The sequence below is a fragment of the Harpia harpyja genome, chromosome 16, assembly GCF_026419915.1.
Source record: "Harpia harpyja isolate bHarHar1 chromosome 16, bHarHar1 primary haplotype, whole genome shotgun sequence".
Taxonomy (NCBI): Eukaryota; Metazoa; Chordata; class Aves; order Accipitriformes; family Accipitridae; genus Harpia; species Harpia harpyja.
This window is the reverse complement of record NC_068955.1, coordinates 33,722,450-33,746,449: the sequence shown is the minus strand read 5'-3', so window position 1 is coordinate 33,746,449 and position 24,000 is coordinate 33,722,450. Positions and strand designations below refer to the sequence as shown.

The 24,000-nt window shown below is 47.9% G+C and overlaps 2 protein-coding genes and 1 long non-coding RNA gene across 11 annotated transcripts; 1 reads left to right on the top strand and 2 right to left on the bottom strand.

Annotated features, from left to right (window-relative positions):
- Window positions 1-1,425: 1,425 nt before the first annotated feature.
- On the bottom strand, window positions 1,426-7,791 carry SIRT3 (sirtuin 3). 6 transcript variants are annotated; one of them, XM_052811620.1, is made up of 8 exons: window positions 7,628-7,791; window positions 7,421-7,535; window positions 6,237-6,437; window positions 5,370-5,602; window positions 5,108-5,208; window positions 4,732-4,893; window positions 4,089-4,298; window positions 1,426-2,343 (listed from the first exon to the last, which is right to left on the bottom strand). In XM_052811620.1, the coding sequence occupies exons 1-8, from the start codon at window positions 7,668-7,670 to the stop codon at window positions 2,323-2,325; spliced, it is 1,086 nt and encodes a 361-aa protein (XP_052667580.1). In that variant the 5' UTR covers window positions 7,671-7,791; the 3' UTR covers window positions 1,426-2,322. The 6 variants fall into 6 exon arrangements, with proteins under 6 accessions (XP_052667580.1, XP_052667581.1, XP_052667584.1 ...); XM_052811621.1 differs by having other exon boundaries at window positions 6,237-6,434; window positions 7,628-7,788; XM_052811624.1 differs by lacking the exon at window positions 7,421-7,535 and having other exon boundaries at window positions 6,237-6,434; window positions 7,628-7,739.
- A 142-nt stretch (window positions 7,792-7,933) lies between these two features.
- PSMD13 (proteasome 26S subunit, non-ATPase 13) lies at window positions 7,934-17,514 on the top strand. Its single transcript, XM_052811618.1, has 13 exons — window positions 7,934-8,121; window positions 8,669-8,747; window positions 9,669-9,703; window positions 9,782-9,837; window positions 10,190-10,233; window positions 10,497-10,583; window positions 11,466-11,637; window positions 12,123-12,202; window positions 12,286-12,411; window positions 13,113-13,175; window positions 14,144-14,224; window positions 15,880-15,996; window positions 16,687-17,514. The coding sequence occupies exons 1-13, from the start codon at window positions 8,027-8,029 to the stop codon at window positions 16,780-16,782; spliced, it is 1,131 nt and encodes a 376-aa protein (XP_052667578.1). The 5' UTR covers window positions 7,934-8,026; the 3' UTR covers window positions 16,783-17,514.
- Window positions 17,515-19,483: 1,969 nt separating this feature from the next.
- On the bottom strand, window positions 19,484-23,918 carry LOC128152903 (uncharacterized). 4 transcript variants are annotated; one of them, XR_008238789.1, is made up of 4 exons: window positions 23,593-23,918; window positions 22,189-23,073; window positions 20,940-22,103; window positions 19,484-19,710 (listed from the first exon to the last, which is right to left on the bottom strand). It is a non-coding gene; the product is annotated as an uncharacterized LOC128152903 (long non-coding RNA). The 4 variants fall into 4 exon arrangements; XR_008238791.1 differs by having other exon boundaries at window positions 22,189-22,373; window positions 23,593-23,897; XR_008238790.1 differs by lacking the exon at window positions 23,593-23,918 and having other exon boundaries at window positions 22,189-22,373; window positions 22,517-23,415.
- Between the last annotated feature and the right edge of the window lie 82 nt (window positions 23,919-24,000).

Sequence of the window (24,000 nt, the reverse complement as noted above, 5' to 3'; positions counted from 1 at the left end):
ATGCTTCATTTAGTTTAGTTCTTCAGTGATTAAGAATTTTTTAGTAGTTGTGATTAAAGTTCCAGGCTGTCCCGGGGTATACAATATTTATGCAAAACTGACCCACTAAAGATTCACAGATGGGCTTCTGTCATGAGAATAGCTTCAGTGTATTGCAGTTGGAGTTTTTAGGCCAAGTGTATCTCTCCTCTTCAATTAACTAGCAAAAAAACCCACTGCAGACCTGTGTGAAAATGCAGACCTCTGATCTCTTCCCAGCTGTTAAAGCTCTCTGAAGCTTTCTATGCAAGACTGAGGGGTATTTTTAATGCAGTGCTTCTGATATTGTTGTATTCTAACTTTCTATTGTGCTTAAAACCCTGCCTTGGAACTGACAGGCCCTGCTTTGAAAAGCCCCGGTGCAGGGGCTGAACTTGGCACAAGGTGCTTCTGGAGTAAGGGTTTATAAACAGGGTACGATTTAAAAACAACACGTCACCACCATTTTCAGTGTGAAGCAATGTGCCATGAGGCTTCTCGTGCTCTGCAAAGTGAGAGGACAACCCTTCTGCTTTTCCTGAGGCTGTGCATTCAAATACATCTGCTGGGCCAGTCCCGGCTGTGAGGAGGAACACACAGATATATTTGAATTGTGCATTTGGATAAACAAGTCTGCTCGTCTGAATGGGAACTTGTTCCAACCTTTCTTCAACGAAGCAGCTAGGACACCAAGCGCCAAACTCTCTGTTCCTGTACCATTAGCAGTAGATGTGCCAGGCTTCTGTGGGGTCCCTGGAGCTAGTCTGATTTATAGCAGGTGTTAGGTCCAAACACTCCCAATTATCTAAAGAGATAGCCATAAGACAGTGTGTTGAGGCTCTAGCTTTGCCCTGGGAAGAGCTTTTGGGCATAGAAATCCTTAACAGTGTTCCAGTGTTGTGTTAGTAAGATGCAGCTGAATGCTCTAATGCTTTTATTCCCTTTGCTTGGGTTTTCTGCAGTTTAGCACTAACCATAACAAAATGGTGGCATAAAAGGCTTTGCATTTTGTTGTGCTTGTTTAGAGCTGGTACTGATCTGGGATTGCCTCTAGAACAGCTGCTGTGATAAACAGATGGGTCAGCCAGGGACTTCAATCCCCACAGCCAAATTTGGGTGCTGGGGTGATGAAATTTATGCCCTGTTGCAGGGAAGAGGCTCTGCTACACCTGTGATATGCAAAGTACATCTGGTAGGGCACATTTGGGGAAGAGCAGGACATCGCTGCAGTGCTCTGATACTGTCTCTCCCTGGGACAGCCTTTAGAGGGAGGAAAGGCACTTGTGTAAGGTTAAAAAGAAAAGTAATAAAAAAGCAGGTGAAAGGAGTGGTGGTGGTGGGGACAGAATGTGTTCAAACACTAGGGAAGGTGTGAAGTTTTCAGAAAAACCCTCAGGTGACATCAGCAAAAGAATTAGAACTCTTTTTATTGTTAAATAATTAACACTACACTGATTCAAAACTCTTCCAGCATCTTGAGCTGGCATTCCTGAACAGGAATGGGAGGCAGGCCCCCCCATGACAGCATTTGTCCCCTGATTAGCAGAGATTTCATCTGAAACATAAAACACTACAAGTCTGCAGCAGCTGAAAGATCATGACTAAGAGAAGAGTATCTGAGGAGGAGCTGTGAAAGGAGTTGGCAGATGCTCAGTCTGGTGGGGGGAGCTGGAAGACTCACTCCAGACTGTCCTGCCTTAAGGCCTGACCTTCATGGTGTTTTCAACTCCTGCTCCTTGAAAACCAGGCCCTCTGAGGGTCTCCGAGGTTGGACAGCTCAAAAGAGGGAGACCCAGACAAGCTGCATATGCACAGCTTGTCTGATGTGCTGGTACGAGCCCACAAGCTCCCGGCCGCTTACTGGTGAAGCTCTTGTGGCTGGATATCATCACATGGTGTGCTGATGGGGTGACAGCCGGAGCCGTGGAAGAGGAAAGTCTCTCTTAGTGGGTGCCGAAATGAGGTAAGACAGGAGGGAACAGTGTGCTCAGTGGCTACGTCAACTGTTCTGAAGTCTCAGGTAGGAAAGCCTTCATGTGCAGAACCAATTTGCAGCTTGGCATGCGGGCTTCACTCCCTTCAGCTTCGTGGGTGAGGGCCTCTCTGCTCTGCTTCCAGGCTGGCTGGACTGAGCCACCAGCATCCCCTCCTCCCAAGTGTGCCAGTTCTGTGTGGATTTGCTGCTGCAGATCCGGACGGACTCTTCCACAGCTCCCTACCATGATCTCTTTCTCTGCCCATGCTGGGCATGACACCTCCCTTTCAAGGTGAACATCGCTCTTCAGCAGCAGGGCATCAGCTGTCCTATTTGTCTTTTGCAACCAGCTAAAAACAGAAAGACCACACAGTGTTTGCTAGGGTGTTTCAAACCTTCCAGCCCCTGCTAGCTCAGCCAGCAATGCTTCCTAGCACCAAAATCCCAGAGCAAAGAGGAGTTTGTTTTTCCTGCTTTAACACATTTGCACCAGCTTTATCCATCAGTGATTTAGAGCAGCACAAGTGTTAAACCAAGGGCTGGTTGATCTCATACAAATGCAAAATGGCTCGGAGTGAAAAATCAAAAACCTGACCAAAAGACTAGTAATTCCTGTTCACCCCTACCCCGTAACCTGATGAAAGTAAGAACAACCTGAATGTTAAAATTGGAATCCTGAAGCCAGATTTTCTCTTGGGTCAAAGAAGTCATGTATGGACAGTGTATCTGTTAAAAATACAACTGGCTTCTTGCTATGGTGAGTTGGCAGAGCCCTACTGTAGACAACGGAACTGTGCTCATTTACACAAGCAGAAGAGCTGGCCCAGCCCACAGGTTACAACTTCTGCTTAAATTAAAAAAAAAAAAAAAAAACAAACCCAAACCACAAAAACCCCAAACATTTAAAAAGTGTTTGATGCCAAACGTGGAAAAAAAATCTTCCCAACAGGTCTAAAATAACGTAGCAACATTAGCACTAAACTCAAAAGTAATTAAGAACTTGTTCTCGTACAATTTCTCACTTCTGAAGATCTCAGAAGATTACAGAAGTAAGAAGAATAGCAGAGGGAAATAAATGATCAGTGAGGGCAAAAAAAGTGAAGTCTTTAGTTAACAATTTAACGCTGTCAGGTGGAACAAGTATCCTCACTCCTGCCTGTCGCACATCTGGCCACTGCAGCACCTTGTTCGGCCTTGGACATAGCACAATTAGAGCCTCCCTTTTGTTACTGCTATTACTTATTTCTCACAATGACCAGAAAAAACACTAGAAATGAAACAAAAGCAATTAAGCGAATGTACAGAAAGAGGTAAGCTCTGCTATAGTGATGCTTGGCTCGGCTCCTTGGCCTGGTTCAGCAATTATTCTCGTTAATGTGCCATTAACAGCATCACAGGCTCAGGGTCAGCCAGGGAAAAAGCCGCGTAAAAACCAAGGCCTGAACAGCAGCTTTGGCACCTGGGAGCGTGCTCCACTGTGTGCCTGTGCGCTCAGGGGAGTTTTCCAGTCTCCTCGCATGCATCTGAGGAAAGCATTGCCTGAAGAAGAGAATGCCTGTGTTTTGTGTTGCTTAAGTGCAAAGGTGAGTCCTCTGCTGACCTACAAGATTGTACTGGATTAATTTGATACAGATGACACAGGATTTTCTGGTTGGTCACTTCCAGCTCCAGGAAACTGTACCTTCATCTATAGGGCTTTTTCAGTGTGTTTGGGAACAAATCAGATGAAATTAACAGAAAGCTTTTCAGTAATTGAGTGGGTCACTGCTTGAAGAAGCCCTAAAGTGTTCTCATTCAACCCAAAGCCCGGCCTTTTCCATATTCTTCCTATTTCATCTGAGGGAAACATTCAGCAACACAGCACTCTGCTCTGTGGTGCCTTCACCGTGAAATAGCACTGAGGTTTGGTTTGGCTTTTTTTAAACCTCTTTGCCCTCTTCTGTGGTCCTTTTCTCTGAATACAGACTGCAGGCGTGGCAACGTCTGTGGTGCAAGTCTAACCCCAGCAAGCAGGAACCTGCTCCCCCCGGAATAACCCCAGCACAAGGAACAAAGAGACTGAGGGAGGGAAACAGGGCTCTGAGCCCCTTCCCACCTTTTCTTTTTCCTTCTGAATTAGTGTTTGCATCTCTTCATTCCAGTCCAGCAGCTCCACCAGCTTCTCGACCCCACTGACCACGTCCCCCAGCTGGGCTACGTCATTGTAGCGTTGCTGCCAGGCGAAGGGTCCTACAAGATCTCGGTTGATCAGGACTCGGGGAATGGAGCTGCGAACAGCTCCTGCCAGGCTGGCAAAGGGCTCCACCTAAAGGAAGGCAACCCGAAGGAGCAGAGAGAGACGGTCACCCTGCTGAGGGGCACTGCGGGCATGAATTCGCTGCTCACTAAGCTTGGAACTGCTGTGTTTAACTGTCTGTCTCCCACTGTGGGCTAAGCTACCCCAGCTTTGAACAGGTTATGGATGTCACCAGTTATCCGGTGGCCCTTCCTCAGGTAGCTGCAAAACTTGTCTCTTGCTCTCCAGGTGCCCACTTTTTATCAGGAGCACAGAAGATTTTCAGAGGGTCTCTCAGAGTGCATGCACCCTATTTCTTACCCTGCCACCTCAAATTTTACCTCGATAACCCAGTTTCTTGCCTTCTCTTCTAAACCCTCTCTCTCTTCCAGAGTCCCCTCGGGCCCTCTTTTCCATGTGCCTTTTTCTCCTTGTCAGTGGGGGGTTTCCCTTAGTCCCAGACCTCCAGGGATGTTCCGATGATGAAAAGCAGGTCTGCCATGGGGAAGTCTGTCACATGCAGGAAGAAGCGCTGTGGGAGCTCCTCGCCAAAGAACACAATGTCAGGCTTGATGACTCCAGTGCAGACGGGACAGTGAGGGACCTTGTCTGCCATGACATCCCCCTGAAGCAAGAGCACCCAACACCACTTGTTACAGGGCAATGCATACCTGCACAAGGCACGGTCAGAACCACAACACATCCTCGCAGCAACATCCAGCCCCAAGTCTGGTCCCCTCCAATAAAACCTCTTGGCCCTGAGGGCAAAATAACAGGCCTGCAACAGGTTGTCCTCCTTGTGTTAATTTATGTGTCGATGCCCAACTGTGACCACTCACCCTGAAGTCCTCTCCTGGGAACTTCCTTCGACAGACTGTACAAGTGGCAGTGGCAAAGGTGCCGTGGGCTTCCACCAGTTTATCAGGAGGGATCCCAGCAACTGGAACACAGCGCGTGGGAGAGGACCATCTCAGTGTGAGGTGACTGAACCATAAACTCCACATTCACTGGGCATTTCCCCAGTCCTGCCTCCTAATCTGCTTCTCACCCTCATCCCTTCCTGGCATTCTGCTGCTGAGAAATGGGGAAGAAAAAACTCACCTCTCTCCAGCCCGTCAATGTTCTGGGTATAGAGGCGGAGGAGGAGCCCTTTGTCGTGCAGGAGTCTCAGGAAATAGTGGGCGTAGTTGGGTCTGTAGTTGCCAGGGTAGAGCTCCTTGGCCAAAGTGAAAAAGGGCTTAGGGTTGACAAAGAAATACATCAGTTCAAAGATGGCTTCTGGGTAAGGGATGTTGTACTGCTCAAGGTTACTGTAGAGGCCGCTCCCCGGGGACCTGCAAAGAGAGGAGAGGGGGGGCTGGCAGTTGAATGCAGGAAGAGATGCCACCCACCACAGAGCCAGACCAAGACGTGACAGAGCAGACAGCGAGGTCCTTGGGTTCTCTCTGGCTGCTTTGTGCTGTCCGTTGTGTGTCAAGAGAGCAGCTGAAACTACCTCTGCACAGAAGGAGAACCTGCCTTACATTCCTGTTCTGCTGCCACCCCATGCTCTCCCAGCTGCAGGGGTGTGCCTGTGGTTGGAGGAAGGGAAGGGCCACGCTGGTACGCTCTGAGGACCATGCTCTCTTCAGGCTGGAGTGTCTCGAGCCTGCACCATGGCCACATTGGCTCTTCTCTGGTGGCCAAGGTGGTGCAGTGAGGGCAGCCACAGAATCAAGTAACAGGCATGACTTAACCATCCTGAAGACCTGGGCCAAGGAATGGCCCAGAGTCCAACAGGTGATGCCAGCCTGTCTTTGGCTGGAGAAGGAGGATCAGCAGGCATGGAAACTCCTGTGCCTAGTCTACCCTGGCACAGATAAACAAAATGGAGGGGTGAGAGGAGTAGCAGGCACCAGCATTACCTAAGCTGAAGATCTTGGCCGTCCCAGGACTGAAAAAGGACAAATGAAATGATGGAGGCATTACCTAAAATCCGGGATGCCGCTGGGGGTGCTGATCCCAGCGCCAGCCATCACCACCACTCGGCGACACTCCTTTTTCCGAATTAGCTCTGCCACATCCTGCAGGGTGAGCTTCTGCTTCCCACCATTGTCTCCCCATCTGCCCACTCCTAAAATGGCTCTGGCAGCAGCAGACAAAGAGAAGGGCCTGGTCCCTTGGATCCTGCTCGGAAGAGAGAAAGCGCAACAGGTAGCGTACTGACAGTGACTTCAGCTGAAAACTGCGCAGGGGGAGAAAACCACCCCAAGAATTTTGCAGAAAGCTCTTCGATTGGCAGGACTGTGTGCTAGTACTTAACGAGGAGAAAGCTTAACTGTTAGTCTAATCCATACCCCAGGAGCAGATGCTTTCCATTGTGCTTTCTTACGCAGATCTAAAAATACCAAATCACTGGTACCCCTATGAGAGGGTTTGTTTTCGACAGGGGGTGGACATAGGGCTGTGCGAACAGCAGCACTGGGTGTCATTAGTCAATTTACACTGCTCGTGGGGTACGGAAAACTCTTTTCTGTGTCCCGAGTTTCAAGAAGGTTCTAACAGGGTGATGCGGTCACCCTGGGACAACACTGCCCAGGTTAGCACTGACATTTTCATTTCTCTATTTCCCCCAAGGGCTCTGCCTTGAGAGAGCTCCACGTGTAAATGGCAAATGCCTGAAGGAATCACGGGTCAGCACCATGTGCAGATGGGGCTGAGAACAGTCATTATCATCTCAAGGAACAGCTTCTCCCCAGACAATTAGTGTGTGCTGGTGCAGGACATTATGAGCAGTCCAGAGAAGGCGTGGGAATGCGAAGAGCCAAGAGAGAGCTGCTGGATCTTGGCAATCCGCAAACAGCAATTACCAAGCTGTGTCGACCATGGCCTCAGTGTGGTCGACACTGTCTTCACAAGGACACGGCTCTGCCTTGTTGGACCAGGTTCCCGGGGAGCTACACTGGCAATCGCTAGTGTTTCTCTGGCAAATCTCTCTACCCTCGAGCTCCCAGGCCAGCTCTGGTTCACAGAGAAGGCGACCCGCCTGCCCTTTTAGACAGGAGAGGTGACGTCCTCCATCCCATGCCTCCATCCTAACAGTACCGCTTCCAACCCTTCGGCGACGCAGAGCCCTGGGGGGCATCAGCCAGCTGTGAGGCGACGGGCCCTACCTCCGCGCTCCGGAGCCAGCCGCCCCCTCGCCGTCCCCAGAGCGAAGGGAGAGCCGGGCCAGGCCCCCCGGGCCGCCGCCATCCCCGGGGCCGCGCTCCCACAGCCTCCTCCACACTGCAAGAAAGCAGAGAGCTGGTGAACCGGGGCGGGGGGCGGCTGACGCCGGGGCCTCCCCTCAGGCCGCTCCCGCCCCTCACGGGCCTCACCCGCCGCCAGGAGCCCGCCGCCGCGCCGAGCCCCCCGCTCCATGGCCGGGGCCGGGGCCGCGCTCCCCGCCGGGCCCCCGCCGCGGCGCTACCGTAATGCCCCGAGTAGGCGCGCCCGCCTCTCCGGCAGGGACGCGGCCTCACGCCTCCCCCGCCCGCACCGCCTCCGTTTTTTGGGCCGTGTCGGGGATTTTTGGGGAGTTTGTCTGGGGAGGGAGGGGGAAGGCCGGGGGCGAGGCGTTGCCGTGGGTACCGGGGGGGGGCGGCGGGGGAGCGGTCGCCTCGGGGCCCTACGGTACCCAGCGTGCCCCGCGCGGCGCCGGAAGTGAGTGTGCATTTCCGGCGGGGGCGGGCGGGTGTCGGTGTCGCTGCCTGCTCTTCCTCCCTCCGTCCGCCGCCATGAAGGACGTGCCGGGCTTCTTGCAGCAGAGCCAGAGCTCGGGGCCGGGGCAGGCCGCCGTGTGGCATCGCCTGGAGGAGCTCTACAACAAGAAGTGAGTTTTGGAGGGGGCCGCTGCCGTGGTCACACCTGCCCCGGGGAGGGGGCCGCTGCCCTCGGTGGGGCCGGCCCGGCTCCCGGCCGCTCCTCCCGGCTGTCCCGGGGCGTTGCTGTGGGGCCGTGCCCCTCCACACGCCTCCCCGGGGCCGGGCGTGTGCTGTCCTGGCCTGTCTCGCAGAGAGCGGGGCTCCGCGGCCCTGTGCCGGGGTGCGGGGTGCCGGGCTGAAGGGCCCTCTCTGGGTGGGACTGGGCTGCTCCCCGCGTCCCGTCTGTAACTCGGTAGTCCTCTGACCAGCACGTAGCCGTGGAGAATCGGGGAGTTGATTTCCGCGTTGTTTTCCCTGGGGTTGCTTTGTGTCGGTGCCCTGGGGGGGGGGGTCTCTGCCACCGGTTTTCGTTTCGGACTTGTCTCCGTCATTAGTCGGAGCAGCCGCAGAGACGGGCGGGCTCGGCAGACTTGGGGTGTGAAATACAGGATGTGGCACCGGCTGAGGAGCTGGTATAAAGTGTGAACTTGCTGAGTGACCTTCTTATTTCTTAAGGCTCTGGCACCAGCTGACTCTGCAGGTTTTGGACTTTGTTCAGGACCCTTGCTTTGCCCAAGGAGATGGACTCATCAAGGTGAAGTGCTTGATTGTTTCCAAGGGTTTTAGCTTTCCATAGTGAAGACAAGTGGTGGTATTTTTGTACCAGTGAAAAATAAGCAGCCTGTGACTTGTCTCTGGAGAATTATTAAACTAGGTGAATTCAGCTTTCTGGGGTTTATGCACTAGATGTGAGTGTGCAGGATTTGGTTGGTGTCTGAAAATTCTGCTAAAATTAAATGTGTCAATTTTAGGAGCTTCAAAATGATTCTTCAATTTCATTCACTCAAGACTTTTTTTTTGGGGGGGTGCAGGAGGAGCCTTTTTCTTTCCCTTTTGTGACAAGGGGTTTAGAACTGCAAGTGTAGGATGGATTGCCAGGTGTTCACAAATACTTCAAAGTATTCAGTAGGTTATTTCACCCGCTGTCTGGGAACTTCTACCAGTTACGAAAATAATGGCATACTCAGTCCAGAGTCGCACGTTCTCTGTATGCTACAAGTAATCATGTATTTTTGCTCTCTTTTGTGTTTTTAGGTTAAAATTCAGCTTCCCAGGAGCTAGTGATTTCCATGATAGAGAGCCATGGGTTTCTAGAGACAATCTCTTTTCTGAATGTGTGCAAAGAGAAATTTGAAAGCTTTAGGCCTGTGCTTAGTCTACAGTGATAAATGCAGACATGCACCAGGCCAGCCCATAGTAGGGAGGTGTCGTGTTGTAGTACCTGCTAGCTTGTGAGTTTCTTGAATCACTGCTTGCAGTTGGAAGGAGACTGCAGAGATCGAATTATCTAAACTGAGCAATTTTTGGCTCCCTGCATTCTGTACAGTGTAGACATTTCTGTATTGGATCCCCACTACTTTGTTGGAAAAATGAATTGGAATACAATGAAAAGAGAGTGTTGTAGCTGAAACGAAATACCCTTTTGCCTTGACTGTCGATATCTTTGTGCCTACAGCTTTATGAGAACTTCATCAGTGAGTTTGAACACAGGTGAGTTTGTTTGCTTGGAAGTTTTTAGGTAACCTACTGTTGACTCAGACTGTTATGACAGTGAGCTTTTTGTTCTAGGGTGAACCCCTTGTCCCTGGTAGAGATCATTCTTCATGTAGTCAGACAGATGACAGGTAAGTGTCCTTACCTCTTACTTACAGTATTTTTAGCAACTGATGGCTGTGAAATTTGACTAGTTAAAAGTAACCGTTAAATCTTCAATGTTAAGCTATTGTCTTTCTGGTGTATTGAAAAGGGAAAGCACTAATAATTGCTGCTACATAGAGTAGCAAGTTTTCTGCTTCACTAGAGAAGTGGCTGGTGAACAGAAAGCCTGGCCTACGACAGTAGCGCCTTTTGAAGGTTGAGCGGTACGCTATAGAAAAAATATATTCCAGTCAAAGGATATATTTTTAAGTTGAGATTTAGTTCCATGGGAATTCCTGATATTGCTGCCTTTTTTTTTTTTTTTTTTAAATTCTCCAGATCCCAATGTGGCCCTTACTTTTCTGGAAAAGACTCGAGAAAAGGTATTTTTGAAATTGCTTTTTCTGGTAGTCCACCTATGGGAATCGTTTTGTGTGTGAGCATATAGGGTATAGCTGAAGAGGCAGATATGTGTGTGTTGAAACCTATGCTGGAGAATACCTACTCCTTTTCTCAGTGAACAACTCCGTATTTTAAGGGAGGAACATGTTAACAAATGAAATGCAACCAACACAGTCTAGGTTTCAAGAGCCTACCTGGCTGCAAGGGTAACACTCTCTAAACATGTATCTTTGTGTAACTGCAGGTAAAAAGCAGTGATGAAGCTGTCATTTTGTGTAAAACAGCCATTGGGGCGCTCAAGCTGAACATTGGAGACCTGCAGGTCACCAAGGTGAGGTGATGACTTGAGTAGTTCAAGCGTTCGGGTAGTTTGGAGCACTGTGACACACTTCAGCAGTTGCTACAGCATGGACCTGCCTGTGTCTGTGCTTCAGTTTTGAATGAGAAGATAAGTTTGCAGCTCCTAGGATTTCCAGGAAAACCTGCGGTTCTGCTTTACATCTTGTAGGCCATAAAAATGCCTGTATAATACTTATGGCCAAATCTCTGAAGCTTCAATAAGATTCTGATGCACATAGCCTTTGAGGTGCTGTTGCTTATTGGTGGCCTGCAACTGATCACTGCAACTGTTGGTGTGCACAGCTCAGGGGAGGGGAAAAATATCTTGATATATTCCTGTTCGCAGCTTAGAGGATCTCATGAATTCCACAGTGTATGTGCTGCTTGTTGGCGAGCTGCTAATGGTGACTGAATTAGTGTATCATTTTCTGTGCTAAGCATGTTGTTTATTTCATCTCTTGGCTTTTTTTAGAACTGTCTCTTAAACCTGAGATGAGGGTTTTTTTATGCAGTGCAGCTTAGTGTCTCTTAGAGCAAGTACAAAGTTTGTGGGTTTAGTGGGTATAAGTATATATAAAGTGTGTGTGTATATATAAGTATGTAAGTATAGCTGCAGGGTTGTTTTTTGGGGGTTTGGGGATTTTTTTTTTTTTTTTTGCTAACTACTATGTAAAGGGAGAATGCCATTGCTTTATTTTTAATGCTGTGGTAGTGGCTTTGGCTGTGGTCTCATCTGTTTTAGTACTGAGTGGATATTACTTCTGGACCACACAAGAATGCTGTAACCCTTATGGTGGTGAACTAAAGGCTGGGAGCATGGGTGTATATGAGGTGTACCTTCACCTGTGACAAAGAGGTTCTCGCCCTCCTCTAGGAGACCATTGAGGAGGTTGAGGAGATGCTGAACAATCTCCCTGGAGTGACTTCGGTTCACAGCCGCTTCTATGATCTCTCCAGCAAGTACTACCAGACAATTGGGAACCACGCCTCTTACTATAAGGATGCTCTGCGCTTTCTGGGATGCATTGATGTTAAAGATCTGCCGGGTAACTCCTCCTTTGCCAAGCGTAGAAAGTCCCAGTTTTCTTTCTCTGTTTCATCACTTCAGTGTAAATAAATGCACTGGCAGAGAACAGGTTTTCTCAACATTATTTGGAATCTGCCATAGTTGGGCCAGGATCTAGCTAGAATGAGGGGGAACCCACAAGAAGAATGGCTGAGTAGGGTTCTGCTCCTAAGTTGCATTGAGGTGATGGGAGGGGGGAAGTGCCCCCACCAGAAGGGACAGTTTGTTCTAGTTTCCAAAAGTCTTCACTGTAAATTCAAAAAGTGGCCCTTTTGTGCTACTGCTGTGGTGACTGCAGGCTTCTGAATTTCAGGCTTGGGAGAGGATGAGGAGGAGGGCTGGGAATGATTTAATACAGGCAGAGAGAAGGGTGAGTGAGGGGTTGATGGGGCTTAGACTCCTGCTTCATCCAAACCATTTTTGTTGTTTTGTTTTTTGGTTTTTTTCCTTTGGGTTTTCTTGCAGTATCAGAGCAGCAGGAGAGAGCATTTACCCTGGGACTGGCAGGGCTCTTGGGAGAAGGTGTTTATAACTTTGGGGAGCTGGTAAGTTGATGCTGCATTGCTTCAGCTGTTGGGTATCAGGAATTGATTTTACCTATTAACATTATCCTGCCTGTTTTTTGCAGCTCATGCACCCTGTTCTGGAGTCCCTGAGAAACACTGATCGGCAGTGGCTGATTGACACACTTTATGCCTTCAACAGTGGTAATGTAGAGACGTTTCAGTCTTTGAAGTCGGCATGGGGTCAGCAGGTGAGTGAATGAGTTGCTATATTGCTTAAGGCCTAGGCTTGATATTTACAGAGGACACTTAAATTCTGTGGACCTTTACTTTAAGAATTCCTGACTCTGGTGCACTGGTATAATTTTAGTCATAGCATAGTAATGTTTCTTTCATCTTGATATGTATCATTAGTTTTCTTTTGGCTTCCCTCTCTGATTGAAAGAAGTAAAGAGAAATCTCTTGTGATCCAAGGGCAAAGCAAACAAGAATGTCATGCAGTTCTGCACAGGAAGATAATCTCTGATTTAATTACTATAATGCCATTCGCTCCCAGTATTAAACTGCTTCCAGTGTAAAATAGTGGTTTTCCCTTGTGTTCTAAGAAGTTTGAGGAAAACAGTGGTGTTGGGTATTAACTACTTTGACTGTACCAGAAATTATTGACATAGCGGTAATTTACAGGTTGACTTGTATGTCCACTTGTGCAAGGCTGTGACCTTTGATAAAAGGTTGCCTACCCTGCGAAGTGTTGCATTTTGTTGTGCAGTTCTTATGGTTTACTTTATGGAACCATTACCAGGTAGTGGGTGGGTTGTAATGACCTTCTCCCGTGTAAATGAAGGTAGTGGGTCCCCAAGTGGCTTACTTCTGTGGGTAGCATGCTGTTCTCCCCTTGGGGGGAGGGGGGAAGTAATAATGAACTTATTTGTTCCATTTTATCCTCTTGCAGCCAGATCTGGCTGCAAATGAAGCACTTCTGCTGCAAAAGATTCAGCTGTTATGTCTTATGGAGGTGAGCCGAGAACTGTGATGTGTTAAATGTGGGACATGGAAAGGGCCTGCTCCAGTTACCTTTGGGTGGGGGTAGTGCTGTTAAATTTTCCGTTCTCTGCTGGGTGCATTCATTCACTCATGGTACAGAAACTCCTGGGTATAAATCGTTGACTGTGAATTTTGCCTCCAGGTGGTGCCAGAAAGCAAGTACTGCTGGGGGGGGGGAGGGGGCGGGGAAAGCAAGCCTTGTGGTGTGCTACTTGTAGTTTCAGGGGTGTGCTCTTTCAGGCAGGATGTGGAAATGGGGAAGAAAAGAGCAAGCTTTGTATCTTGAGAGTGGTATCTGAAATGACAACTCTTAAAGTATGTTCTAGTGTAACAAAGATTTCTAAAATGCAGTTAAAATCTTAGTTTCCTATGGACTGAAAATCTTTTCCCTTATAGGTAACCCTATCAGGTTTAAACAGTTTCTTTCCTGTCACTTGAAGGCTTTGGCTTTGTTGTTACTGAATAATACTGGTGTATAAACCTCCATGGCCTTGGATTTTTTTCAAAACCTTAAATATTGAGTTATCTGAAGCGTAACGTATGTTTATAGACACCCACATACCAATATGTGTGTATGTTAATGTGTATGTATATATATTCCACGTCTAGTGTTTTACTGTGAATGAGTTTACCACCTATAGGTACTGTGTTATCTCAGGGATTTGATGCACACTGAGACGTTTCAACACAGATCGATCTGCTTTATTTGGAGATTACATTGTTACCTAGAAAATCTGCTGCTTGGAGAGGAGGGAGTGGTACAACTCCTTTCTGCTGACATAAATGCATTTTTCTTTGAAGTATTTTGATTAAATATGAGAAATACAGTTGCTACTGCAGATAGAGAGCTCAGCAGGGCAGTATGAGGGAGGCTGTGTGCACTGTTGGAAAAAACTAAAACTGTGTGGGATTTTTGTTTGTTTGTTTACTTGAATTCAGATGACTTTCACCCGGCCGGCCAATCACAGACAGCTCACTTTTGAAGAGATTGCCAAGAGTGCCAAAGTCACTGTGAATGAGGTGAGTTCAGGTTTAGACAAACTTGTTAGTGTCTACGTTCTGAAGATCTAAAAGTGTCTGGATAGACCTACTCCCATAGGTGAACTCTTAAGTAAAAATGTTCTCTCCTGTTCTTGTGCATTTGGAGAACTTTTTTCTTTTTAAGAAGGAATTAACTGGTGCTCCTGTTTCTTGGTAGATAAATTTCTGAAGATTCTTAGTCATAGTCTGAAGTTGGAAGAGAGCTCTGTAGGTCGTCTGTTCCCACCTGCTCTTGAAAGCAGGCCTTTGGATTAGGTTATGCAGGGTTGTGCCAAGATGTCTTGAGTATTTCCAGAGAGGGGAAATGTCACTGATGTTTAATTTTTCTCATGGTGAAGAATTTTCTTCTGTTATCCAGATGGTATACCTGCTGAAGCAAATCCTGCATGTGGTCTCTTGTCCTTTCACCACATGTCCTTGTGAAAATAGTACCTCTTATCTTCTGTGTTACTGCCTTTTAGGTACTGGAAGACTGATGAGGTATCCCTGAGCTGCCTCTTCTAGGCTGAACAGATAAAATTTCTTCCTAATGTCAAGTTCTCAGCCTGCTGGGCCTTTGCTAGACTCTCTCCAGTTTTGCAGTGGCCCCCTAAAACTGAAAGGGGGCGATGCAAAACTGGACATGGTGCTGCAGCTATGCTCCAACAAGTGCTGAGTGGAATAATTGCTTCCCTTGATCTGCTTGCTGGCTGCGTTCTTACTGATGCAGACCAGGACACAGTTCCCCTTTGTTGCTGTCAGAGCACACCCCTGGCTCTTGCACAGTTTGCTGTCCCCCCCACCCCCCCAGACTCTGCTCCTTTCCATCAGAGTATACTCTGCTGAGTATACTCAGAGTATACCGCAGCCAGTCAGTCAGACCTCCGTCTGTGCTGTTGCTTGGGATCGCTTGGTCTCAGGTGAAGGGTTCCATGCTTATCTTCACTGTGCTTCATGTGATTCATGTTAGCTCAATATATCGAGGCCTCTTTTCATGGTAGCTTTTATTTCCAGCACATCTACCTCTCCCTGCCAGTGTGCTGTCATCTGTGAGATTGTCATCCAGCTAGCTTAAAGATAATTAAATAGTATCAGACCCAGTATCAACCCCTAAGAAGCGCTACTTGTGACCAGCTGCCTGTTGAACTTCAAACCACTAACCACTACTGTTTGAGCTCAGTGGATTTTTCACTCATCTTGTAGTCCTACTGTCTGTTCTGTAGCTCACCAGCTTGTCAACAAGGATGTGGTAGAAGGTCTTGTTGAGCACTTTGCTAAAAGAAAGGTACAGGGCACCTACAGCGCTCTCTTCAACCACTGAGCAAGTTATTTAATTTAAAAAGGCAGTCCTATTGGTCGAGCACATCTTGACCGTGGTAGATCCATGCTGACTTTTTCCAATTACCTTGTCCTTCCTGGGATTTCAGAGAAAAGAAAGGAGATCTGCTCTTAGAGGAAAGAAGTCTCTCCTGCATATGTAGATGTCGATTAAAACCTAAAAGAGGATGGATGTGAGAGAGGCTGCAGCTGTTCTTGATTTTGTTGTGTGTAGTAAACAGTCTTCCACAAGCTAATGCTATTTAAGGGTTTTATTTATCTTGGGGGAAACTGGGTGATTCTCAATTGTTTCCTTCCATTATTTTTTTTATTTTTAGGTGGAACTGCTGGTGATGAAGGCGCTCTCAGTAGGCTTGGTAAAGGGCAGTATTGATGAAGTTGATAAGAGGGTGCACATGACATGGGTACAACCACGCGTGTTGGATTTACAACAGGTAATGACCAGCTTGAATATTAAGGTAGTTCTAACTTGTTTTCTTGTGTGAGGTGATCTGGAAATTAAAATAAGAACTGTGAAGGGTCACTGTCTGAGAATTAGTCTCCTTAGCGCTTCTTGAAAATGCTCAGGGAAAGAGGAATTATATCTGCTTTTCCTCATTTTTTTTTATATTGCCACCTTTAGCTCTTACCTAGGGTACATGGTGCATCTCTTCTGAAAGCCACACAAACCACCATAAGACACAAATGCTATGACTGTTTTTCAGAAGGATGCAGACATCTGTGTGGCTGCTTCAAGCCTAAATGCATGAAACAAAATCTTGGAGTATCTGGGTTGTAGGTGGCGTGCTTGTTTTGGGAAGAGAGGAGTTCAGGGTGATAAAGACAAAGGTGCTGAGCTTCTCAAGTTCATCCTCCTAACATTTTAGGAGACTGTATAGGGTGCCTTTACCTTTAAAAAAAAAAAAATCAGTACGTGTAATACTAGCTTCAAACAATTCCTTTTGTGCATTTCCGTTTCACTTTAAACATTGTTGGGTTTGATGGTAAAAGATGTTAAGTAGCATCTTTTCTAGATGCATGGCGTTTTGAGAAGTTGTTTGGGATCTCAAATGTTTGTCCTTAAAGGTGAATATTGGTATTTCCAGTAGTTGAGGCATTAAAGTTATTGTGGGCTTGCCTTGCAGATCAAAGGAATGAAAGACCGCCTGGAGTTCTGGTGCACAGATGTGAGGAGCATGGAGATGTTGGTGGAGCACCAAGCTCATGACATCCTAACATAGAGGACCTTGCACTACCCCTGGGAGAGTAATTTCTACTGCTACTGATGCTAGCAGCACTCAGACCACTGACTCTGTACTGAATTATATTGAAGGGGGGTGGGTGGGCAGAGGGGAGAGCAGCTTTTTGAGCTTGTTCGAAGGAGTAAGTGGCCTTTTGCTGTGTAACCCTTTGGTGCTTGGAGTCAGGATTTCCCTATGCGCTAACATTAGTGGCACTGACATGAGAGCTCCCATCCTGCTCTCATAAAAGGAGGACAAAGGCTCCGCAGTGGTTGATTTATCAGTCTTGTTATCAAATTGTTGTGGGAGGATGTGATGCTGGTTGCATGTTACAGGAGCGGAGGCTATTTGCCAAGTAAAGGGGTAGCAGAAGCTCCGTTATGAAAACATGCTAGAGAGGTGCCTGACCATTGTATGTGGTATTACTTAGTGGTATTGGCCTTAGGAGGGCATGACCTTCCCCGGTAACCTCTCTCCCCCTGCCCCTGCAGCAGCCCAAAGGCAGCATTACTGAAATCATCTTTCTCCTTTTGCCCTCTTTCTCCACAACCCCTCCTCCTCATCTGCAGCAGAGGGAGTGTTTACTCCATCAAAGGGTTTCTTCCAGGATTACCGTTTAGTGGATGTGGTTTTATATACTTTTGGGGGTGGTTGTCTTTTAAGAACACTTTGTGCTAAAGTGAGGTGGAGCAGTATTGCTGGAATAAACTTCTCTGCCTTCCCTTTTCTGTAGTTCTGTTTGTCATCTTCATAACTTGCAGTTGGGCCTTTGTTCTGTTTAAAAATACACTTCCTTTTAAGTTTCATGTTACAAAAACCGTCTGTCCGAGGACAATACAGATTTAAACAGTCTGTTAATCACCAGTGGGATTAGTATGTAACTTAGCATGTGGTACCTTGGCATGTACTTTATTGTCAAGTTGCTTTCTTTTGTGGGAAGCTGTAGTCCTGATGCCTCTTCTCAAGTTGAGTAAGCATTATGGACTGAAAAAGCCTAAATAAGTCCTGAGACAAGTTTTTGTTCTGCTTTTGCCTCTTAACAACTGCTGCTTTAAAAGCTTTCTGTAATGTAATTGTTTTGCCCTACTGCTGCTGCGATGCCTTTATAGGGATGGAAGATAATTGTGCACATAGAGAATTTGAAACAAATGCAAGTCTGAACTGTGGGCTACCTCCACGTACCATTTGGATGCATAGTACTCCTAATCATAAGGCAGTAATAGCAAACTACACTAAGGTTTTTAACAGTAACTTTAAATTGAATGGAGTCATATTCACGTATCTGGCTAAATTCCTTGGGATGTAAGTGGATTTTGAAATGCTGCTGCCAAGGTATCCTTTGCAGTGCCGGTTTGGTTACTACTGTGATTCAAGAGCTCTAGCTACCAGTTTGATTCTCTGGTGTCACTCTAACAAACTGTACTACTGGAATTTTTATACTTTGCATGCTTTTTCTAGTTTGCTGTCTTGACTCTGAGGGTTTAATGCCAGCAATGGAAAAAAAGAAAGCATGTGGCTGACACCAGGCTGCTACGCAGGTGCAAAGATATTTCAGGCAAGGGAGACTTAAGCTTTTAAAAACAAAAAACCCAAATTATCAGATCCTATACCTGGTCACCCTCCACCCTTCTGCCTCTCTTATCAGTTCTGGCCTAGATTTCTTCCTGGTTTGGAGTTGTTCAGTTCTGAATGCCTGCCTCTTCCCTGTCCAGCCCATCAGGTCTGTCATTTTGCTCTGTCCTTGCTAGTTTGGCTGTTGGCATATGTGTTGAACCACATTTTCTCCTCCTGTGTTGTGAAATTTGACTTTCCCTGGTTCATGCTTCATCTTGTCTTACAAAGCTCATTCCTGATGTTGCTTTTACTGACTTCAGAAGAGCATGCAGAGGAGACAAGCATTCTGATCAGGAAAATGTTTCCTTTATTTCATAGCTAAGGACAGGAAAAAGGCTTTAAAAAGTACAATCTCCTTAGTAGTGTCACATCACTATGTGTTAGGAGTAAACGAAATGCGAACTGTGTGGCAATGCTAATGCATCGTGGGGCTGCTATTGCTTTAGATGAGCATAAAAAAAACTTGAAGCGTTACTGTTGAAATGGTACTAAAGTCGTCTCCTGAGAGTATTTTGACAACCCTCTTGTACTGTGGGAGTGCTTGCTTGTATGTAAATTTTTGAGCAGCTCACTGAAGTGAGTGTGAAGATCTGCAGTCTTAAGTGAATTATGACAGTTGTTTCAGAGGTTTTTCCGAGGTATCTGGAAGTATTATTTGCTACCCAAACCTGCCTGTGTGGGAGCAAGTGCTGGCTGTCTGCTTCCCTAACACAAATAATGTAGGAAATTTGGTGTGTGTTTGAGGGGTGGAGAGGTTCTTCATGCAGGAAGAAAAGTCAAATGTGTAGCACCCAGGCTGGAGACCATTTTAAATATCACTTACAGCCTTTGAGTATTTTCTTGCTAGGAATTTAACTTGATTTTGCTTCCTTGCTAGTGCTGTGAGTGGTGCCTTGGTATCTGCCCAATGCTTTGCTGCAGCTGTACAAGGTTAAAAGCTCCAGTGGGAAATATGCGTCCCTGCTAGAGCCTGCTGCGAACTTATAAAGGAATACTGCCTTTAGGACAGCAAGCTGTCCAACAGAGCAGGATTACAGATCCATTCCCCTATGAACAAGCACATGGCTGAAGCAAAACCAACAAGCCATTACGCTGAATGCTAATGTGAATTTTAATGAACAAACTCAGAGGGTTCCTTCCTGGTGAAGGTCTGTTCTGTGGTCTTATCTTCAGTCATACTTCTGCTCTCAACAGGGTGCAGGTTGTTGTTGCTTCTTAACCTGATCCGCCCTTGTAGTGCTCCACATGTGCCAGGATCCAGGCTGTTGGTATGAGGAAGCATGCAGACATGATGGAAAGCGCAATGACTTGCTCCTGCCGGCGGGAGAAGAAACAGAAGAATTAGTGGGATGGCTGCGCAGTGGCCACGTTGTATGTGGGGTTTCTGGGATGGTTGCGCACTGGTGCTGTGTTCTAATGCAATGGATCAAGCGTACTTGTCCATGCTCCTTGCTCTTTCCAGCCCTGCGGCTGTCAGATGAACAGACCTTGGGGCTGTGGGAGGAAGATTTGGGTAAGCACAGCAGTTTCCACCAACTGTGGACCAAGCTGGTTGCTCTCTAGGTTTCTTTTCCATCCCTCCGTGTTTCTCTGTCATGATACTCACTGCAAAATCAGAGCAACTTGTGACCTTCAGTCAGCAGCAGAGGCTTGGGCTCCCAGTGTTTCCAAAAGCAGCTGCGCCTGACTTTCAAATGACTTTGAGGTGTGAATTGCAACCAGCAGCAGCCTCTTACATTTCCAGCGCACCAGGGCGGCACTTAACCCCTTACACTGTCACCTTTATTTCTTTTTTTATTTGGCTGGAAAAAGAGTCTCCAGCCTTGTGAAGCACTTTGTTGCAGGCCTTGGAAAGGCAGCAGGGGGTAAACTCCACAAGCAATGGGTGGAGGTGAAACCCAGCCAGGATTTCTGGTGAAAAGCTCCTTTTTCCAAGCTTATTCCACCCAGCCCAGGAGGGTCTCCGCAGCTGGAGCAGCTCCTGTTTTGGTGGGGATCATCCCCAGAGGGAAGAATGACAGAGGTACCGACACACTCTGGCTCTGCGATGACAGCAGACCCCATCCTTGCCGATGGGGACACCTGCTTTGGCGTGAATGTCCCATGAAAGGGGGACGACGACAGGGCCCAGGTCTGTCCCTGTGCTGGCAGGGTGCCTTGAGGGACTGTCAGTGCCACTGCCACCACCTCCCTGAGCTCCTCAGGCTGCCCCATGGCTTTGCCTCTCTGGGGGGGGCACCCTGGGCTGCAGGAGACCCTCAGCAGGTACCCTAAACCCCAAAGGTTAAAAAAGGGGATGAAAGGATAAAATAAAATGGGAGCAGGGCGTGCACCCCCCCGTGGGGGTGCAGTCTGGAGCTTGCACTGCTCTGTGGGCACCTTTCCTCCTTTTTCTCCCCCCTCCTCTTTTGCTTTTACTCCTAACAAAAATAATTCGGCTATAATGCAGAGAGGGATTTTGTGCCCCTCCGACCAGGGTGTTCCCTGGGAGCAGGTGGCTCCCCCCCCCCCCCCCCCTTTTCAGCCCCCCATAAGCTACTTACAGCAGCAGAGAGTGGATGTTCGGGTGGCTTAGAGGTGACCTGTGCCCGGGGGACCCGTGGGGTCCGCAGCACGGCAGCCAGCAGCTGGGAGCCCCGCTGAAAGCCCCACATGGCGGTGGCAGGGTGAGCGCGTTGCTCTTCTCACTGTGGCTGGGCTGCAGCTGCCCAGCCTGTCACCGCTGCCACCGCCCCCCCCCCGCTGTCACCCCTCGGCACGGGGCCTGCTGCTCTCCCAAAGGCACAGCAGCGGAAAACCCTTAAATGGCAAGATTTTCCCAAATTGCTCACTACTAAATTTTTTTTTTCTTGCTTCCCTTAAGCATTTGCTGTTTTGTTGGGTTTTTTTCCTCAGCAGCACCCAACTCCTCACACCTCTGAGGTCAAAAACCATGTCCCCAGCCAGCAAAGTGTGACCTCTCTGCAATGCTCTGCTGGAGAGCAGACCTCTTCTTCTCTGGGGCTTTTTAAAATTTATAACACTCAAAACACAATGTACTTTTTTCTTAAGCTGTTGCAGACATGATGCCTGATCTTCTCTGTCTGATGGCAGTGGGCAGGACCTTGCTCGCCCCATCTGTGACGATGGCTTCTCCATCTTCCTTTGTGGCTTGGTGTTGCGTAGGCTCAAAACCGAGTATGCACAGGCTCCTCCTTACATGGTGTTACTTGTTCAGCAAGCCGGGCAGCCACAGACCATCTAAGGTGCTGACGGAACTGTTGCAGGTGTTTGGTCAAGTTGGGCTGGAGTTTGCAAAAGCAACTTCCAACTTGCCTGACCTGAGAGCAGAAGTGGCTGAAAGCTTTGAGCCTGGGTCTCATTCCTCTGATGTGTGGATGCTTGTCAGTGGGAGAAGTAGTACCATTTCAACGTGAACATGTGTCTGCTTCGCTGAATAACCCAGCTGTGTCCTTCTCTCCCTTAAAAACAGCTCTGCAGAAAGTTTGCCAGGATTTGTATGAACCTGCTCAGAGTTCTCTTCCCAGAGTCAGGAATGCCACCTTCCTCTCCCTGACTCTCCTTGCAGCTCCTGGGGCTTCATGGTCGCAGCAGGCTCTTCTGTGGGATGAAATTGGGTCTTGTCTTTAGAAGGAGGTCAGAGCTCTTTTGCCAGAACAACCGTCTTGGGAAGGTGCAGGTTTTTTCCTTAAAAATGGCACGATGGGCTGCATGGACCATGACTGGTCAAGCACATGTTTGTTGGCAAAAGATAACTACTGAAATTTAAAAGCAGTAACAGAATCCTCTTACCTTATATCTGCTTCTTGCAGTTGGCTTTCCAACGGATTTCCCTTTGATTCCCTGCTCATCAGAGCCTTTTTCCAACCAGCTGGCAGTCAGTAATCTCTCGCTGCAGTAGACACAAAGCTGGGGGGGTGGCGGAGCCTCCAATGCTAAAGATTTTTCTTTTGAGCAGTTTCACAAAACATTTGCCTCTGTGACACAAGGGAAAGGAATAAGTGACCTCCAGGAACATCTCACACTTGTCTACTTCCCCCTTAGCCTTAGCTGATTTTCTAGAGCAAACGCATGTTCTGCTGTGCCTCTTTGTGCTGCTTTCAGTGACAGAAGTACTGACCTGCGTGTTGTTGGGAGCAGCTTTTCTTTCTTTTCGTCAGGAAGAAGCATCCAGGCAGCAACCATCTCCTGATCTTGCCCCAACTGCCTGTGGGCTGTGAGCAGTTCTGGCTCTGTTTCTAGTCTAGACCAAATGATAAAGAAGGACCTGTCTGCTCAGGGAACTACTCAACAAGAACGGCCGTGCCCGCATGCACCGGCAGCACGGCCACACCAGGCTGCCGTTTTCTCGCACCAAAGCAGGCACCTCGGATCCCCTCGTGCCACCAGCTCTCACACATTCAGCATTTTAGGGTGTGAAGGAGGGGGGAGCATTCCTGTGCCTCAGTCCCTGCCTGAAAACCTACCTAGAAACCTTCTTTTGCTCCTGTAGATCAAGCTTTTCATCTGTAGCAAAAGCTTGTCTTGAGGAATGTTGCTGGGATCAACAGGGGTGACAGCAAGGGTGGCCACATTGAGCCGGGGCAGTTGTGAAAGGCTTGGTTGTGTTTTCTATGAGTACTAGGAGAATAATCTTGTTGTTGAGGAGTAAAGCCTTGCAAACTTTTTGAACAGGAGCTAAAGAAAAGCACCAATTAAAATCCTTGAGAAGCTGGAGAAACAGCTGGTGGTAAAGGACAAATGGGGTGTCATGACCTGGGGTTGGACAGACCAGGGAGTCATGTTGAATTTGGAATTCCCTTGGGCTAAATTAAGGTGAAATGACACCAAATGATCAGTCAAACATTTTATTCATGACAGAAGCAAACTAAATTTGGGAGATACAACCATAGGTGGTGGGGTTTCTCACAACAGGAATTGGCATGAGACTACCTCAGTGAACCGGGTAACCGGTGGTAACCCTATACATCAATTCAGGGAAGAAGGAGATCCCTCCCGTTGGGTCAGGAGGTTCAGAGCAGACCCCCTTTCTTTCTAGACTCCTCAGAGAAGGGCCCAGGGGTGGCTGGATCCGCTCCTAGTCCCAGACTTGGTCAACGGTTTTATGTCTTAAAGGGATGAGGTATAGGGATTGTGGAAAAGGAAAATGAAAGAGAGAACAAGACAGAGAGAGAAAAAAGGAAAGAAGGATTTCACTGGTCCTGGGTCCAGCGTTGGTTCAGTCAGCTGAGGGGTCCAGTCCCGGTGGGCTTGCGCACCTGGGGCTTCAGTGTGTGTCCTTTTATTGTCCTTGCCCCTCCTTCGGGTGGGCACTCAAACTCATTAGGCTAATTAGGTGTCATGAGCGGTTTGTGAGCCTTTGGGACTTGGGGGTCCTTTGGGGAGTAACTTCCCCTTCCCTGCAGACGTGACCATTGTCTGATCTTTGTATCAGAACAGCTTATCAGAACGGGGAGCTGCGCACCCTCCCTGCATCCCTGCCCTGTTGAAGTCAGTGCTGGTGGGTGCTCAGCGGCTGCTGTTAAACTTGGTTCGTTGTTATGCAGAGCTCGTCTTTAAGCAGAACTTGCCCCACCGCAATGTTTGAGACATTAACTCTTTCAA

Coding starts and splice junctions, on each gene's coding strand:
- PSMD13 (XM_052811618.1), top strand. CDS start 8,027: ATGAAGGACGTGCCGGGCTTCTTGCAGCAGAGCCAGAGCTCGGGGCCG. Junction 9,838..10,189: donor TGTAGTCAGACAGATGACAG/GTAAGTGTCCTT, acceptor TAAATTCTCCAG/ATCCCAATGTGGCCCTTACT. Junction 10,234..10,496: donor TGGAAAAGACTCGAGAAAAG/GTATTTTTGAAA, acceptor GTGTAACTGCAG/GTAAAAAGCAGTGATGAAGC.
- SIRT3 (XM_052811619.1), bottom strand. CDS start 7,341: ATGGAGGCATGGGATGGAGGACGTCACCTCTCCTGTCTAAAAGGGCAG. Junction 5,603..6,236: donor AGCGGCATCCCGGATTTTAG/GTAATGCCTCCA, acceptor CTCTCTTTGCAG/GTCCCCGGGGAGCGGCCTCT. Junction 4,894..5,107: donor TCCCAGGAGAGGACTTCAGG/GTGAGTGGTCAC, acceptor CTCTTGCTTCAG/GGGGATGTCATGGCAGACAA.